Raw genomic sequence first — 18,026 nt, 5'->3', positions numbered from 1 at the left:
TTCCATAGTGACTTTCTTCTGCTTTGTTTACCTGTGGTAGAGTAGCCATGTAATCTTTGTGCTGTGGTCCCCTCAGTAACTTTAGAACAAGGTATGGCCAAACCAGTATTCAAATTAGAGAAAACCAAAACAATTCTCGCATTGTTCTCCACTGAACAACTAAACAAAGGGAGCTCTTTCATTTGAATCTTTTTTGGAACTGAAGCCTTCACATTCAGGCTAGTGGGAGAGAACCTGAAACGTAAAACCAAGGAATTGTTTAATACCACCTACTAATGTTAATAGTGTGCTAGGAGGTGTTGTGGGGTAAAATCATGTTGACAAGAAATGTGGCTGTTTGATCTACTCCATGGGTGAGAGTCAGTTGTAAGCCATCAGAATGTCACTAAACTTTATTTGCATCAGGCAGTTTGCCTGGCATCCGGGTGCATGGAGACCACAGCGGCATATTCTGTCTGGTGCTGTGCATTTGAATTCCCGAGGACGCCGAATGCTGTTGTTTCTAGAGGGGATGCCATTGTGCCATCTCTTCATTGATATTTTCTGTGACTTGTTTTCATTGTCTATGGAGTCATTCACAAGGCTAAAATATCATGAGATCCAGTCTTATGTATCTACCACTCAGGAAATAGAGTACAATGAGAATTCAAGAATCTGTCAGCACAAATACCTCCTTGAGGAATTAACTGCCCCTATGAAAAAGAGATAAACAAATCCTAGAACCCCTACCCATCCCCGCTTTGTTGCGTTAAACACTGAAAGGATCTCTAGCTGGCTGGAATGTGCAGTATATATTCTGTATCCATCTGTGACTTGGTGAAATGCTTCTTCTTGAAAGCCCACGAGAGGGAAGTAGTATAAATTAAGAGTAATCTCACAGCAGCTATTTTTGCATTCTTAACCAGTGAAAATGTAAGTGTAGCAATATTGTGCATCTATTAAAAATCTTGAAAGGCTCTTTATAACTAGATGATAGGAGTGATAACGTGTAATTTATTGATGTTACACAGATAGAGGAAGAAACTCACAAAGTAGCAATTTTTGTGTGAAAAGGGGTAGATAGAGGAAATAGAAACAGAGAAAGGGACTTCCCGTAGTTTCATGCCTGTGTGGGCAACCATGTCAATTCTAACAAGAATACCTTGTGCTTTGATCCTATGCTACATTTCAAAACAGGGCATATTCCCTTTATTCAAAAGTAAAACTCCCAGATGCTATCTATAGTGTTTTCGGATGAGTAGAGGGTAGAATGTGCCTGAAGGCAGACCTGAGAAATAACTCCCATGCACTGCATTAGTATCACCTGTTGGTGTCTGAATGTTTGTGTATGCATGCAATTCCAGGGCCTTTTCCCCGGGGATTGGGGGGGAAGCATTGGAACTGACAATGTACATTTTATGCTAGAGTTCCATCTGATGGTATCAAGCCCCCAGAAATGCTGTGTTCTTGCTTGTTGCCTTGATTTATTAAAGTATTTTGCCATACATTTCTATTCCTATCAAAGCTAAGTAGGAGATTTTTGGAAATAATTCTGTTTCCAGAGACTGCAGAGGTTTCACTGAGGTCAGAAGCATTTCCTGTGGCCTTCAGTATTGTACACATGAGCGTGTTCTGTTTCCCACTGATATTTAAATCTGAATTACAAGTAGAAGTGAACACTGGTCCCATAAACTCAAAATAAAGAAACCACAGTCCAAAACAGTATGAATGTGTCTCACGATATTTTTAAATTGAAATATTCACCAAAGCACCCAGTTGTACTAGTTAACAATTACCCTTTCACTAGTAGATAAAAAAGACAAATGGAAAAAATAACCAAATAAAATCTAGCTTTTTCATGTGATAGCTTTCCTCTACTCAGGGCTGAGACAGAGGCACTGGACAAGATAAAAGCATCTTTTCTCAGCCCTGAGGACTGGCATTTACAATTTTTTATCCATCCCTTGTTTCTCCCATCAACCATAGTTCTGTGACCAGAGCAAAATCTCCTACACTGAGCAGCTTTTCTCTGGAGTCATGGAGGAAATAAGCAGTGCTCTTCCATAGGCTCTCCCACAAAACTCAGCCATAACTGACTGCACCTTTCCCTAACAGACTGCTACAAACACTCCCTGTACAGGATTCTAGCTTGAATGGAAACCTTCTAAACAAGTAATTACCTTAAGAGGTTTTAATCTATATTTTCCTTTTAACCAAAGCCCACAAGCTTTCATGCTTACTGTATTTAACACACTCAGGTTGATAAGCTTTCTCTCCTTGTCTTTCTGCCTGGGGGAACCCCTAACAATGCAGGGCAAACACGAAGGAGTTCATGGAATAGCAGTTGTATCTTCTGAAGACATGTTTTAATATACTTGCACCTATTAGCCTTTTAATTCATTCCTGCTCCAGATAGAGCTCCCACCTCCAACCCCAGGCCCTTCTCATCCCTAAACAAGGTTTCTGAGAGAGGATATAAATTTATATAGTCTTCCACAGCAAGACAATCAAAAACAATCCTTATCCACCTTCCTTATGGGATTTCAGTCTGAAATACACTATTGGGATTTAAACAAAACCCTTTAAAGCAGATGGAAGTATTCTTAAGGAGTAGAATAATCTTTTAATTAGGACCATAGAATAGCAAACAAATCACCTTGTTTGCCTACTTTTCTGAAGAATTTATTTTGTTTCCCAAGAAGCATTACCCTAATCTTTTTTTTGAGTAGGAAGTGCTCACACCAGCGTTACTGGCCCATTTCCCCCTTTCCCTGATCAGTAATTCTCTTGCTGTGGTTCCACCAGTGAAACACGCACTCCAAGTAACAGCATCTGGCACTGGGAAGAAAAATGAGCAATAGATGCACCTAGATTTTTAAAGAGCTGAACTGCTTTAAATTTATAGTCGGTTAAAACAGTTAGACCATGCTGGGGCATGGCAGGATCATGCATGAGCTCTGTGGAACAAGAGAGTGCAATTGAAACATTTGATGTAGAACATGAGAATGCTCCCTACTGAAGAAGGGATGAGCATAGCTTCATTTCTCTTCCTAGGAAATGGTGCCATCATGTGGAGACATTGTTTTCTCTGTTTCCTGTTTTAAGAGGACAGTTGTGAAGTTATCTGCCTTTACGTTGTAAAGAAGTGCATTAAAATGCTATTTGGAAAACTTAATGTTTCACTAGCGTAAATAGATTACAATTGACTGGGGCATGAGAATTAACACCCATGAAGTGATATGGCCACAGCCTGTTGAAATCCCTGTTAATGCAGCTGTGATGACAGCTCCAGGGCTGCTTCTGTACTGTCATACATGTTGCTTGGAGGTGGTGTAGATACCCACAGAAGTATCTCCCATCAATGGAGTTAATTTCTATGCTATGGAGATAGTCCACAGACAAGGTCTGAGAGAGGAACTGAGATAATCACGTGTATATGTGTGCCACTGTTTAATGTGGAGGTATATTTGACCCCAAATATGTCCCTGGGTAAAAAAAAAAAAGGCTTTTGCCTATGCACTTTTTAAAGCATCTTTGGAATTTCTAAACTAGCAAGTATATAAATTGGATTGCAAGTGGGAAAAGTAAATGTCCTGGCTCAAAATTTAATACTTCTCTAACTTAAAAATAGCTGAATGTGCTGTAACAGTGACTTTCGTCACTACACTGCTATGAATTGGAACCAGTTTTAACCTGGTGTTTTACAATTTTAAGTAAGATGCTGACTCTAAAGAGGAATTGGAAGAATTAAGGCGCTAGAGTACCTTGAGAAGAAAACTAGGTTTTTTTGTAAGCCTGGAGAATAAAATTTGAAGAGACTTGTGAATTCTTGATATTTCTGTAGTATTCTGTATCCAAGGATGCCAAAACAATCTATTACAATTCCTTGAGGCAGGCAGTCCTGCCGGATTGGGTGCATGATGCTGTCCCTGTTTTAGGTGTAGAGCAAACTGAGGCACAGATGTTGCCACCTGTGGTTTTCAGAGCAAGAAGAAGTAGTGCTGATGGAAACCTCTGAGGTGTGTCAGGCAAAACACAGGAAGGTAATTTTCTGCCTATCCCCCAGGCGTGGAGGCTAAAATAGAGGCTTTGTGCTTGACACTGGGGATTTTATATCCATGGGTATAGAAGCCATTTTATGCACAGAACACTCATGGTTTAGTCTTCAGTTTTATGTAAAATGGATATCTCATCATTTGGTAAATGCTAAAAAGGACAGGGCAATTAACTGAATAAATCATCCATAGGAAATTTGCTGAGCATTCTCCAGTTTGCAGGAAAAGTCTCCTGAAAAAAAGTTTAGGCAAACTCTTTCTTATTTGCCATCTCCTTGGTGTGTTTCCTCCTTGGAGAATAAGGTTGTGTTTGTGTGTGCATGCATTTCTGTCTTTCAAACAAATGTAGTTATTAGCTACAAAATTTAGAGAAGTTAGACAGCTTTCAGAACACAGTGATTCTTTCTTCTGTAGAGTGTATTACTGACACATTAATAGATGTTGTGCTGGTAAAAATACAGTACTTCCTGTTAAATGTAGACTGATACATATTTTGATTTTAACAACAATCTGGTAGGGTTAGGGCAATTTGTGTAGTGTCATCTGGTGTTTGTTTTGGATAGATATTATAGAAGGAGATACTGATTTTCAAGATGTTCAAGCAGATGATTGGGTGAAAACTCCAACAAACCTTTAAAGCAACAGAAACCAAGGGCTACTCCTGTCAGATCTCCTACTGAGGATACAAATGTTCCTCTGTGTTCCTGAAACTCCATAGAAGCTTTTCCTCTTGCAGGCCCCTGTTTAAAATGAGTTCAAATATTCAGAAGAATCAGTCTGAGCAGACGTGGCTGAATTGCTCTCTGCATCTTTGAGATGCACTGAGAAGTCACACATTGCCAAGTTTTCAGGATTTGAATTCTGGTCACTTCCTTGAATGGAAGAATGTTACTCCACTAAATTGATCCCAGAGAGTTGGAAGCTGATGCAGGACTAATGTTGTGTATGGAAACACTAAATAGGAATTTTTGCTCTGTTAATCCAGTTTTATAGTAACTAACTTGATAAGAACAGAAAATATCAATTGGGATAAATCAGGTCATTGAAGCTGAAGAAAGCACCGACAGTTGTTGTGGTGCAAAGTTTGGAATACAAGACACTAATGAGAACTTACTATGGAAATTGTGAGGCTATAGTAGCTTTCAGATGTTGTGATGGACATGCTGTATTTTGACCAAACTGTTGCCTTTATGAAAGAGTTGAAATCTTCATTCCAACATAAGGAGTCTTTACTCACATATATCTTTCTTAAGGAAGATCTGTTTTGATAACAGGGCTTTTTTTGCTTGGGGTTATTTATTCTGTAAGGTCTTTAATATAGACAGTGATATATAGGCAACTCCTCCATTCACCTCCCTCAGTTAGAGTACTTTACCTATGTTTGGGCTGCATTTTAAGTGAAAGAAAGACAAGCTGGAGAGAAGATGGAAGAAGAAGGAGGAGAATACCTATAACCAATAAGGATGATTTGGAGACCTGAGTTTGTATTTTTAGAAAAGACAGGTCTAAAGAAGAAAAGTGAGGTACCTTCCAGTATATGAGGAAGTGCTGTAAAGAGGAAAATGGTCAATAGTTCTCCATATCTGTTAGGGGAAGGGGTTGAGTAATCAGTTTCAAAGTTAAATACTAAGAAATCTCTCTTGCTAGAAAGATAATAGACTGTCTGTCTGGGAAGGGAAGGGAAATCCACAGTGCTGTTTTTGCAAACATGGTAGACAAATTTCTGAAGAGATGGTGTTGGTAAATTATTCCCACATGAGGAAAAATAGTAGACTAGATGATTGTCTGAAGAACATAATGCATCCATTTGATACAAACAGGAGGCCATCCAACAGTTGGTATGGAGACCAAGGATTAGAGATTTCCAAAACCACACATGGTAGAGAAAGAGAGGATTAGATGATACTGCTTGTCTCCAGCAGCAGAAGTTTATTAGATTGGTTGTGCTCCCAGGAACTAGTGGCTAGGTTACTGATGCACAGAAAAGCAGTTCCAGAAGCAGGAAGACCACCTACCAAGCCTAACTTCTACATCTGTGTCCTAGCCCAGGGCGTTCTCCCAACTAGGGAAACATTGTCATTTTGATAATAAGAACATAAAGAGACTATATTCTGTATGAGATACAATGTCTCCAACTTTTCTACCATCTCTCAAAGTCTGCATTCTTCTCAATGCAAGGTTTGGGAAGGCTGTTAAAAAGACAAACTAAGCGAAAATGCCAAGCTAGTTGATCTTGTCTAAGTGAGACATCAGTGAGATGTTTTGCCAGGCAATTCTCTAAATTCTCCTGCGTAAGATTGAGGCAAAAACTAAATCTTTATCTGTCTCAGCAATTCCACCAGTTCTCAAGGATATAGAACAATTATTCTCTATTTCCCAAAGCAAGACACAACCTTTGGGTTTCACTCTGCTAGTCATTCTGTGAAAGAGCACACAGTAAATTTCAAAAAAAGCTTGGATTCCAGCACCCTAGGCATTTTTGCTTCAGGTGAATGCTGTGCTGAGGCACTGAGCTACTGCTGAGTTGCAGTAACTGTGATGGGTTCATCACCACTGTGTTTCTAGAAATGGTAGTCGTTACTTTGCAAGGAGCTTTGAGATACCGTAATTTTAAATGACACTAGAGAAAATGAAATTCTCTGATATCCTTCAGTTTTGAGCGTGAAGACTTTCAGCAATTGGCTTTGCAGGAAGGGACATCTAGTGTCTGTACAGAAAAAAAACCTTGCAAAACGCATTTTCGAGTGTACAACGTAGCCGTTTGTGTATGGCCTGCAGTGTTCAATATTCTGTACATCTTTTTGGTTCTACTACATCACGTATTTTCTGGGGGTAATTTTTTATGGTTTTGACAAACAAAAAAAATCACGATTTCGAGCCTTAACTTTCTAGCTTTTTGTAGGTCTGTATATGGTAACTCTGGTAAATAAAAAACTGCCTCAAGCCGTGCTTGATATACCTCACTGCTGCACTTCCACGTTTTCTATAGCATCTTCCAGGAATCCACTGCCTGCTGTTTCCTTCTGCCAGTGCCTTCGCCTTTGGTACTGTACTTGGAGAGCTTGTCATTGTTATTGTCATGGTAAAACATACTTTCTTTTGAATGCCCATAGCATAAAAGTCAGCAGGAGGGGTGGATGAGATTCAGGGAAACACTAATCTAAGCATTCAGTCATGTATTACACAACAAAAGTTTTTTCCTTTCCCATCCACGTTGTGCTCCTTCTTACTAGTTGAGGATGAATTCCATGCATGTTTCTGTGAATAGCCTGACAGTTTAATCGGTACATTTGCATACGGGCAAATTAAGCTTTTTTCCAAGTTTCGAAGTAATATGTTTCACCTTTATGCCATGCCAGCTTCAAATTGTATCCCAGGAGGATTTCAAATGTGCATAATCTGTTTAGTTGTCTGGGCTTTTTTCCTTTATTTTTTTCTGCCCTTTTTTTATTTTTTAAACTGGCAAATGCCTATTCATTGCCCATCTGGGTAAGAATGGCCTTTGCATTTTCACACCTATTCTTTCCTATATGGTTTGTGAATACCCTTCCAATCAGAACTTGCTTCACAGAAAGAGGACAAAAGCATTTTACTGGAGTTTCTCAGAATAAGTCCATTGGGATCTCTACATCATGTTTACTGGACAAAAAAAAAGGGAGTACTTAACAAAAACCACTTGAATTTCACAGAAAGTTTCCCACTGTCTCAAGTTTAAAAGAGTGGCAGGCCTGAGAAGAGCCCTAGACAGGAGTCTTTTTCCTGAGCTGGGCATTCCGTGCAGTTATGAGTAGGTGAGTGTATGTGTGTGTGTGTGTGTGTGTGTGTGTGTGTGTAGCTGGGCCTTGTGAGGAGTTGACACACTTTCTGGCTTGTCCAAGGCTCTAGGAGTCTTTGTCAGAATGTGTCATTTACTTAGATTACAAAGCTTCATTGGCAAGTCCGTGTTTTGTGGGCAACATCACCTTTGGACTTTCAGCTTAGAACATAAGCATAAACCCCAGCATAAAGCAGGGGTCAACCACAAAACTTGGATCTGGTTTCGTGCAGAGAGGGAAAGGATCTGCTTGGACAGTAGGTTTTGCTACAGATCAATCTCTGGAATTCGTTAAAACTGCTCTTTATACTGTGATATGGCTTGTGTCGTAGTGTTTCTGACACTTACGCAAATTATTTGGTTGCCTGGACTTTGGATAGATATAGTTTACAGTGTTGAATATCAAGGAATGTGGCCTAGAAAAATCATCCTCAAAATCTGTATCAGCTTTTTTTTAACCACTTATTGTGTATCTCTTCCAATGACCCTTCATCTTTTATCCTCAAGGAGTAAATTTCAGTTGCTTCTCAGTTGAAGAAGTGGTAGATGTTCCAACGAGATGATCTTCTCAAGGGCAAACTCTGCTAGCAACAAAAAATAATGCCATTTATGAAGTGACTCAGTTGGCTTTCAGACCAGATCCTACACCACTAGGAGCATCCTTGATCAGTTTCTATAGAGAATTGTTCACACCACTCTTAGAAATGCATACAAACCTCTTTTCTGTAGCCAGGATCAACCTCAACGTCCTGTTTTCATCACTTTAGCTAAAGACTGAATGCACTGTGGCTACACAACTCTTAATTCTCACAGCCAGGACCTGAGAAGGGCTGTTGAAACTTATAGATGAACCTTGCTCTGTACATGATTTATGGGTAAATGGCAGAATTCACATCCCTAGGAAGTCATCCAGTCTCATGATGTATGTCACACCTTTCTGGAAAGGAGTTGTCTAAGGATGCATTTTTCAGAATTCTGCACACAAAAATAATTTTTTCTGCCAAGGAGCATAGTAAGAAAGTAGGTTTCTTTTCTCAAATCAAGTGTCCTGTCTGTAGCATCTGTGATATGTGTAGAATATTCTACATTGTGCATGTTCAAGGTAGGATTTTTGGGTTATTGGGTTACACTGCTACATATTTCTTCTTATTATCAAATACCTCCTTCGACAAAACTGAACATAGAGACGTGTTTCTATGAAAGTGGGTCCTAGGAGCAAACCAGGTAGTCAGTGATATTAATCAATAATAGATGGAGATAAATGGGTAGCTGTACAGTCACTTGCTATGGCCTGTAGTAAGGTGTCACCTATTTATCAATAATTTTCCACCCTTCTGTTGCCCCACCAGTACAAAGCTTTTGCCAAGAATTCTGACTTTGTAAGTAAATACATTTTGGATTCTTGTATGATCTGACATGTTTGACAGGGATGCATATGGAACTGTCCTGAAGGCCTCTGGAGAATTACTCTATCAGGAAGGAGGAGGAAATACAGCTCTTCTCTACATTATTTTGTATAATAATAGTTGCAATGCTCTTGAAGGAAAGTCTTCCAATGTCTAAGATGTTTTTCTAGTCCTATGGTCAGTCCCATCAGCATAAAAAGCTCATGTTTCCTGACTGAGCTTATGAACAAGACAGGTGTGTTTCACAACCTCCATCATGGCGTTAATGATTTCCTCCTTGTTTCTTCTAAGTGAGCATCCCCTCAGCATGCTAATCACACATGGAAATTAGTAACCTTCTGCTACAGGTTGGTTTACATCTGTTAACATGAGTCTTCTTCAGATATGTTGGCCCCACTGTGATTTCCAGTTCCTGACCTTTGTGCTTCCCTTTAGCCATCAGCTACTTCAGAGATTAAAATAACCACTTGTGTCCAAGGTGGTTTCTCTGAACCACCAGAAGAGAGGGTGCTTGAGATTTTGGTAGTTAATAAATAGGAAGAAGAATGCAGAGCAGGGAGGATGCCGGGTTTGCCTGCAAATTGCAGAGTAGTGTTCTACTGCCTGTGGATGAGATGTAAAGTACTCCTTAGGGTGGAGCATTGCTGGCAAGGTGTGTGTATGCCTTTCAGCTGCTTTCAGTGCTATTTATTTGCTCTGTACATTTGTTAGACCGTGACAATAAGCTAGTTTAATTTACTCACACTTACCAACTTCTATTTTTCTCAAATTACCAAGCTGTTGTGGCAAGAGTGGTTAGATCTTTGGTGGGAATATTCAGGACAAAATGCCTCTAATACTAGTGGTGATTTAGCATTACTTTGTCTAATTTTCTAGAAACTAAGGTGACACATGTACTACATACGCTTAAAGAAAAAAGTAGTAGTATTTTATTTGTTTACCGTTCAAGGGGCAATTGATTGTTCATTAATTAAAAGGTGAAACCATAGTTTCTGCCTGTCGAAGTCTAAATAGATGAAAATTTGGTAAAGAACAGGAACGGAAATGGGAAAGCATTGAAACCAAAGCAAGCAAGATGAATATAGGGAACAGTGGATTAGGAGATTAAGAAATTTCTTTTCAGTCACTTGTAAATTTTGAAGATTATGTTGGCTCTGTATCCAGGTTGGTTAGATGCTTTTCTAAACTGTTCTCTGTTTAGATTATTCAGCCAAACTAAGACGAAATCTTCCTTGGAGTAAATGTCTGTAATTTTCCAGTTTCTGTCAAGTAAATAACAGCAGGAGAACATTTGTTTTTATATTATGGCATTCTGGTGCAAGTCAGAACTTGGGATATGCTAAAAATGAAGGGGACAGTTAACTTTTTGCTTTGGATTCTTTCAGAGAACTCTTTGTCACTATTGGGTAGCAAATGTTCTAAACCACAACCCCAGAGGAAACTCTGCGTGGGATTTTAGGAACATTCACAGCCTAAATCTTGAACCAGATTTGGATTTTACAAAGTGACTGCCAGTTTTTTTGATACAAGTAACTCTACTGTGAAACACAGGATCTAAATTCCTTAAAATACCAATCTAGACTGAAATCATATTTTCATAGATACTCTTTGCATTAACAACTTAGGGTCTTTACAGATTCTGATCTCTTCTGGCATAGGTCCAATTGAAAGCTTAAAATCCAGCTTTAATCCATGTGCTCAGTGTTTACAACTGGCTGACTCTAAGCCTTTTAAAGCCAGATAAACTGATAGGAAGTCCAAGACCCAGGAGTGTGATTGGAATTTAGGTCCAGCTACACCTGTCTTCATTTAGTTTTGTCCAAAAATTCAGGACTTGAGTTTCTGGGAAGGAGTAGTGAAGTTTGCTTGTAGCCTTACAAAAATGATGTGTTCTTACCGATGCCTCTGTGTGCATTTTTTCCAGTGCAATCAGTTTTATTTACACAGTGGGAAGTTACTTATGCAGTGCTGTCGCTGTGGCCCTGTAGAGGACAAGACTCATTCTGTTATTTTTTGTTGTTTGCTTTTGCTGCCGCTTTGCTCCAGGTAACATCAGTTGCAAGGGGATGACAGAGCGCATTCATAGCATCAACCTTCACAACTTCAGCAATTCTGTGCTCGAGACCCTCAACGAGCAGCGCAACCGTGGCCACTTCTGTGACGTGACGGTCCGCATCCACGGGAGCATGTTGCGCGCCCACCGCTGCGTGCTGGCGGCTGGCAGCCCCTTCTTCCAGGACAAGCTGCTGCTGGGCTACAGTGACATCGAGATCCCCTCAGTTGTGTCGGTCCAGTCTGTGCAAAAGCTCATTGACTTCATGTACAGCGGGGTGCTGCGGGTTTCACAGTCAGAGGCCCTCCAAATCCTCACAGCTGCCAGCATCCTGCAGATCAAGACTGTGATTGATGAGTGCACAAGGATTGTCTCACAAAATGTGGGAGACGTCTACCCGGTGATTCAGGATTCTGGCCAAGAGACACCCAGGGGAACACCTGAATCAGGCACCTCGGGGCAGAGCACTGACACAGAGTCTGGCTACCTGCAGAGCCATTCACAGCACAGTGTGGACAGGATCTATTCAGCCCTCTATGCCTGTTCCATGCAAAATGGCAGTGGGGAGCGCTCCTTTTACAGTGGAGCTGTGGTAAGCCACCATGAGACAGCCCTGGGACTCCCCAGGGACCATCACATAGAAGACCCCAGCTGGATTACCCGAATCCATGAACGGTCGCAGCAGATGGAGCGGTACCTCTCCACCACCCCAGAGACCACACACTGCCGGAAGCAACCCCGCCCTGTCCGAATTCAAACCCTGATGGGCAACATCCATATTAAACAGGAGATGGAGGATGACTATGACTACTACGGCCAGCAGAGGGTGCAGATCCTTGAGCGCAATGAGTCTGAGGAATGCACTGAGGACACTGACCAAGCAGAAGGCACTGAGAGCGAGCCCAAAGGGGAGAGTTTTGACTCGGGTGTCAGTTCCTCCATTGGCACTGAGCCTGATTCAATGGAGCAGCAGTTTATGGCTGGTCTGGGCCGGGAAGGACAGCAAGAACCTTCTCAAGCAGATCAAAATGATGTCCCTGCTGATGGCACTCAGCAGCAGCAGCAACATGTAGATGCCAATTCTTCCTCACCAGAGAGAAGCAATGACGTTGAAATGGACAGCAAAGTGCTCACAGTCAATAACAGCACCGAAAAGGGGGCTTTGCAGCCTTCTGTCAACACATCTGTTGCCCAACCATTGCCAACCACACAGATCTACTTACGCCAGACAGAAACCCTCACCAGCAATCTGAGGATGCCACTGACTCTGACCAGCAACACTCAGGTCATTGGCACAGCTGGCAATACCTACCTGCCTGCCCTTTTCACCACGCAGTCTGCTGGCAGTGGCCCTAAGCCTTTTCTCTTCAGCCTGCCCCAGCCTTTAGCTGGCCAACAGACACAGTTTGTGACAGTGTCCCAACCCGGCCTGTCAACCTTTACTGCCCAGCTGCCAGCCCCACAGCCCTTGGCCCCGTCTGCAGGCCACAGCACAGCGGGTGGGCAAGGCGAAAAAAAGCCTTACGAGTGCACTCTCTGTAACAAGACTTTCACCGCCAAACAGAACTACGTCAAGCACATGTTTGTACACACAGGTAAGAGTACTTCCCTTTGGCTTGCATATGGAGCCACAGAAAGTCCTTCACAACCATGGACCTAGATTCTGTTTGCGAACCTGCCATCCCCCAGCGCAAACAGGAGGGAGGGGTTGTCCAGGGAGCTGATGTCACTGAACACTTCCTGGCCTTACTGCACTGAAACTGAGTCCCTGCAGAAGCACATAGATCCCAAACAAGGGCTTAACTGTACATGGTACAGAAACAAGCTGATTTCATTTGGAGTTAAATGTGTCTTTCATGCATCCAAGGAAATGGTGAGCATTCATTGTACCCTGCAAATAACCAGGCAACATTAAGTGGAAGAGAAGAAACTAAAAGGTCATAAGAAAAACTATTATCTACTAAGAAAGGGCATCCCCCTGTAGGTTTTAGAGTTATGGGGGATTTACGATCAAGTAGTGGTGAGGTTAGGGCACATTCATTACTGGTTGGGCTGCAGCAGGAGTCCGAGCCTGGATGTTAGACACACTGCCACATTATTTTCTAGATCTTATATACTACTTTAAGAAAGTAAATCTGGAGTTTTGTCAGAAAGTCTTTCTGTACTTCACTGAAGTTGATTACTGTAATCCCTTGTCTCTTGGTAAGTCAGAGGTATCACTAGCTCTGAGTACAGAAACGTAGGGTTCAATGAGAAAATATTTTAAAAATATATGTGGAACACAACGTCAGCACCTTTCTTTTTAAAACTGCAGCTGCTTTAGTACATGGTTTATATTCTGTTGAGATAATATAGGTAACCATATTTGCCATTGAGCCAAGACTGCCTTTTCTAGATTTGCCAAATTACGAGACTTCAAAGCAAGGATATGTATGTATTTTACGTGGAGGAGTTGTCATGGGTTCAGGACTGTTTTGCTTGCTTTAGCACTTGGCTCCTTCTGCTGTTGGAGAGAAATTCTAGTTTAGAGAAAGAGTAAATATTTCTTTCACTAAGCAGTGGCTTTGTTAACATCAGATCTTAAAATAAATGCTGGGTTTGTGATACACAGAGGAGAACCTGGAGAAATTGCCCGAAGTATGGGAGGAATGTAGGTCATGCCTCTCTGTTGGATGCAATAGATTTCAATTTCATATCTATACGTAAACTTTTAACTTCAATTTACCTGTATTTATTGCTTGAATGAACAGTTCCTCTTAGACCAACGGCAGACATGTACATGTACATATACAAAAAGATCAACTTCTCAGGACTGCTACAAAATGTATAATTGCAGGGATCAAGAGCCCTGAATCCCAAGATTACCTTTGTGTCTGTTTATGTTCCCTATCTTTCTGTTCTGGATAAGTAGCTAAAATGCTACATAGTGTTGGTATTCAGAAAAATATCCCCTTCAGAACACTTGAATCCTTGTTCAAAAAGCTAAAAAGACTTTTTTTACAAACAACTTCACTGAGATTAGGTACTTATTTCCCCCACCACTGCACTTCAGTTTTAGAGTCAGATAAAGAATAGTACTGGAAGACCAGATCTTAAACAATCTTAGCTACTACAAGTAATACCAGTGAAGGAAATGATAGGCATCTTGAATCATGAATTAATATTTTATTTGTGTGGGTCTAAGAATGCCCTAAAAAATGAACTGTGGTGGCAAGGAAAGATTTGGGTAGATAAATAATTTCAAAATTAATTTAGGAGCTAACTGGCTTCTGGGAGAATAATTTCACCTTAACCAACAGAGAGCTAGGCTTCAGAAAACCCTCCTGTAGATAATCTTTATGTCTGCAGCCTCACAGAAAGTCTGTCTGCTATCTTGTCTAGTGCTGGACAGGATCATTACAAAAATAGAGGGGAGACAGCTGCTCCCATTGTCAGGGTGACTTTTCCTTAGCCCTGTAAAAAGAAGCCAGGAAAAGTGGCTCTGGGAAAGATCCACAGATAAATCGAGAGGTTTGGGAGATGCAAATGTTTGAATTAATCTTTCTGTTTGGAGGGCTCACAAGAGAAGTCATTGAAGAGTCTAATTATAAAACAGAATTCAGTAGCTTAAAGGCCTCTATATTTTTGTATGTTTTTATGCTTCTGAAAACTACAGTCTGATGTAGCTTTTCATGCAACAGAAACCAACCTCCTTTTCTTCTTTCACACAGGTGCAAACATATTAGAGATTGCTATTTTTCCATGTTCTGTGTAGACTCCCACAATATTGTGGAAATAAAGTACTGGAGTGTGTAAGTGTAAAGTGCAGTGTCTACACTTTATAAAGCAGCATTGGCTTTTCCCTCATATCACACTGTGATTAATACTGGATTAAAGGCTGCAAAAGACATGCCAAAGGGATCACAGCAGAGCACTAACATTGCTGCTTCCACACCTTTCTAATCTGCTTATAGGATGGTGATAGGATGAGGGGAAGTAATTTGAGGAGTGGCTGAGGTCACTTGGGTTGTTCAGCCTAGAGGAGATTGAGGGGAGACTACATTGTGACTTACAGCTTCCTCATGAGGAGAAGTGCAGGGGCAGGAACTGACTTCTCTTGTCCAGTGATAGGGATACAAGGGAATGGCATGAATTTGTCTCGGGGTAGATTTAGATTAGGTATTAGGAAAAGGTTCTTCCCCCTTTGGCTGGGGTTGTTGGGCACTGGAACAGGTTCCCCAGGGAAGTGGTCACAGCACCAAACCTGGCAGAGTTTGAGACTCTCTTGGACAATGGTCTCAGGCTCGTGTTGTGATTCTTGGGATGGTGCTGTGAAGGACCAGGAGATGGACTTTGATGATCCTTGGGAGTCCCTTCCAACTCAGGATTCTGTGATTCCATGACCTCAGTGTCAGCACCAAGTATCCATTATGGTTAGGGTTCAAAGAGCCACAGAGCCTACATTACCAGGAGCACAGGAGCTGGAAAAGGGGCCAGACACTGATGTTGCTTCTTCCCCCTTCCAACTCAGGATATGCTATGATTCTATTATACTAATCGTCCCATATTGCTGTCTAATACCAGCCAAATACAAAATGAAGAAGCAAAAGGAAGAATATGCACATTTAATTCACTGAGCAAAGTTTTCTCTGATTTGAAAATGAAGAATCACGGGAATAAAGAATCTACTGTGCTCACTAAGAAAGCACAAAAATCTGCATACAAAAAAGAAAAACTAAAGTTTTCTAATTCTTTGGAGAAGAGAAATCCCAGGAAGGCTTTGAAGCTGAGATTAAAAAGCCACAACCCAGTGTATCTTAGAAACATATGCAGGCAAAAATTAAGGTGTTTTTATAGCACAATCTTAACAGGGTCTAGAGTGGAGGAGATAAACTTGTTACAAACTCTGGGACATATATTGCCCAAGGCAAAAATGAGCTTCATGAATGCAATCAGCCTCTTGTAATTTAATCAGACTTTATTCGAACTGACACACTATCATTTTCCACATCACATGTCAAGCATATTGGTCTGTCTGCACACAACACAGCACTGTGTGTGGCAAAGCCATCAGGAGAGTAAGGACTTAGTGTTTTGAGCAAGTGTCTTTCACCAAGTAGGGACAAACTCCTCACGAGTGCCAGGAAGAGCAGCAAGTGGATTTCATTCATGGATGTCACCATCGTACATGCAAACCGTGAAATAAAAAGAAACAGAGACTTAGGGAGATAAAAAAGTAGGTCTCACATCTAATCCATTTAATTATTTCCTCTTAAAATTGAGTACAAGTAGCATATGGTAATCTCACTATACAATGACAGAATTATATATTACCACAGGCATGTCTTGGTCCCTGAAGATTGACTCTTCAGGATTTAAAACAGTGCCAAACAGACTGTAAAAAGAGAGAAGCAGGATGTCTGAGGAGAAAAAAAAAGAGTGGAAATTGCAGAATAACCAGGGGAAAATAATTTTCTCAATCAGTGAAACAGAGGATCATTTTGATTCTTACAGAGCTATGGTACCATCTCTATCCTTCACAGCTTTGGAAACAATGAATTCCACACATGAAATATACCCCAAGTGATTCAGAAAGCAAATGAAAAAGTAGCTTTTGATAGGGCATTCAGGGTGTCGGTTGTTGTCTACACTACCAGTGCAGCAACATATCATGAAAACATTGCTTGATATCTTGAAACATGAGACTATGCCTTATCTTTCAGAACTCTGAGTATGAGGAGGATTTAAGAGTAGTCTGAAAAAAAGTATATGTGCTCAGCTAAGTATTTTTCCCGATTCATCCTTGTAGTCAGTGGTTTATCTTAACGTGATCAGAGTTCAATTATATGAGTTTCCATCATTAGTTTTACAACAGTCCCGGGCACACAAGGCAATATGGAAGATTACATAAGTGTTTTATCTGTCTAGATTACCTCATAAGGTATTTTATTTAACTGGCAGTCAAATCATTCAAGTTTCCTGTGTCTTACACTGGAAATTTATCTGTTAGGTTGCCCTTTGCATGGTGCTAGCTGGCCTAGGCAATTCTGTGTCCTGAGATTGCCTTTTCCACTACTCTTGATACATCCTTCAGCTATGACATTTGACCAGAAAAGGGAGCAACAAATGTAAGCCTCTTATGAAGTGTTGGATTCCTCTGACAATCTCTATCACTCCTCTCCTGAGAAATTGAAAGCAATTTGACTGAAATGAGTCTGGCCTAGGTCAGCTGTCTGGTAATCACTGGCTTTGTCCCTGTTTTTATTGCATGCTGGTAAGGAAATGGAAGCACTGAAAGGTGAAGTAGCGTGGCTGAGACCTTCCAGTATAGAAATGAGCATGAGGAGCAAGACAGGAACACAGACAGGAGAGGCTGTGCCATTGAAACTGGGCGTAGATGTCAGGACTCTAGTCCTGTCTTTGTCAGTGCCTACCTATGTGAACTTGAAGAAATCATCTGAGCTCCTTTTTACAGTATGTGGATAGGGAATTCCTGCAGCCCCCTTTGTAAAGCATTTTGAAACCTCTGGTTGCAAAAATGTTGTGTGTCAAAAGACATTGATTAACAGACTTAGTCTGTTGAGAGTTAGCCAGAGCACCTCTCCAGAGACCCCCATGAGACTTACCATTAGTTCATTGCAAAGAGTTCTACCAAACTGGTTTAATTTTATGATTTTTTTTTGTCTGTTTCTCTCTCTCTCTCTCTCTCTCTCTCTCTCTCTCTCTCTCTCTCTATTTGG

At 40.9% G+C, this 18,026-nt stretch overlaps 1 protein-coding gene across 40 annotated transcripts in view; it reads left to right on the top strand.

The window, feature by feature from the left end:
* ZBTB20 (zinc finger and BTB domain containing 20) overlaps positions 1-18,026 on the top strand; it is a 504,648-nt gene that overhangs the window by 458,649 nt on the left and 27,973 nt on the right. For all 40 annotated transcript variants that reach the window (XM_088158952.1, XM_088158933.1, XM_088158947.1 and 37 more), the window contains one exon: positions 11,301-12,902. In XM_088158952.1, the coding sequence (XP_088015078.1) occupies positions 11,321-12,902 (1,582 nt within the window). In that variant the 5' untranslated portion in view covers positions 11,301-11,320. The remainder of the gene's footprint in view (positions 1-11,300; positions 12,903-18,026) is intronic.

Source organism: Sturnus vulgaris, chromosome 2 (assembly GCF_052056855.1).
Source record: "Sturnus vulgaris isolate bStuVul1 chromosome 2, bStuVul1.hap1, whole genome shotgun sequence".
Lineage (NCBI taxonomy): Eukaryota > Metazoa > Chordata > Aves > Passeriformes > Sturnidae > Sturnus > Sturnus vulgaris.
This window is presented reverse-complemented; position numbering and strand designations above follow the sequence as displayed.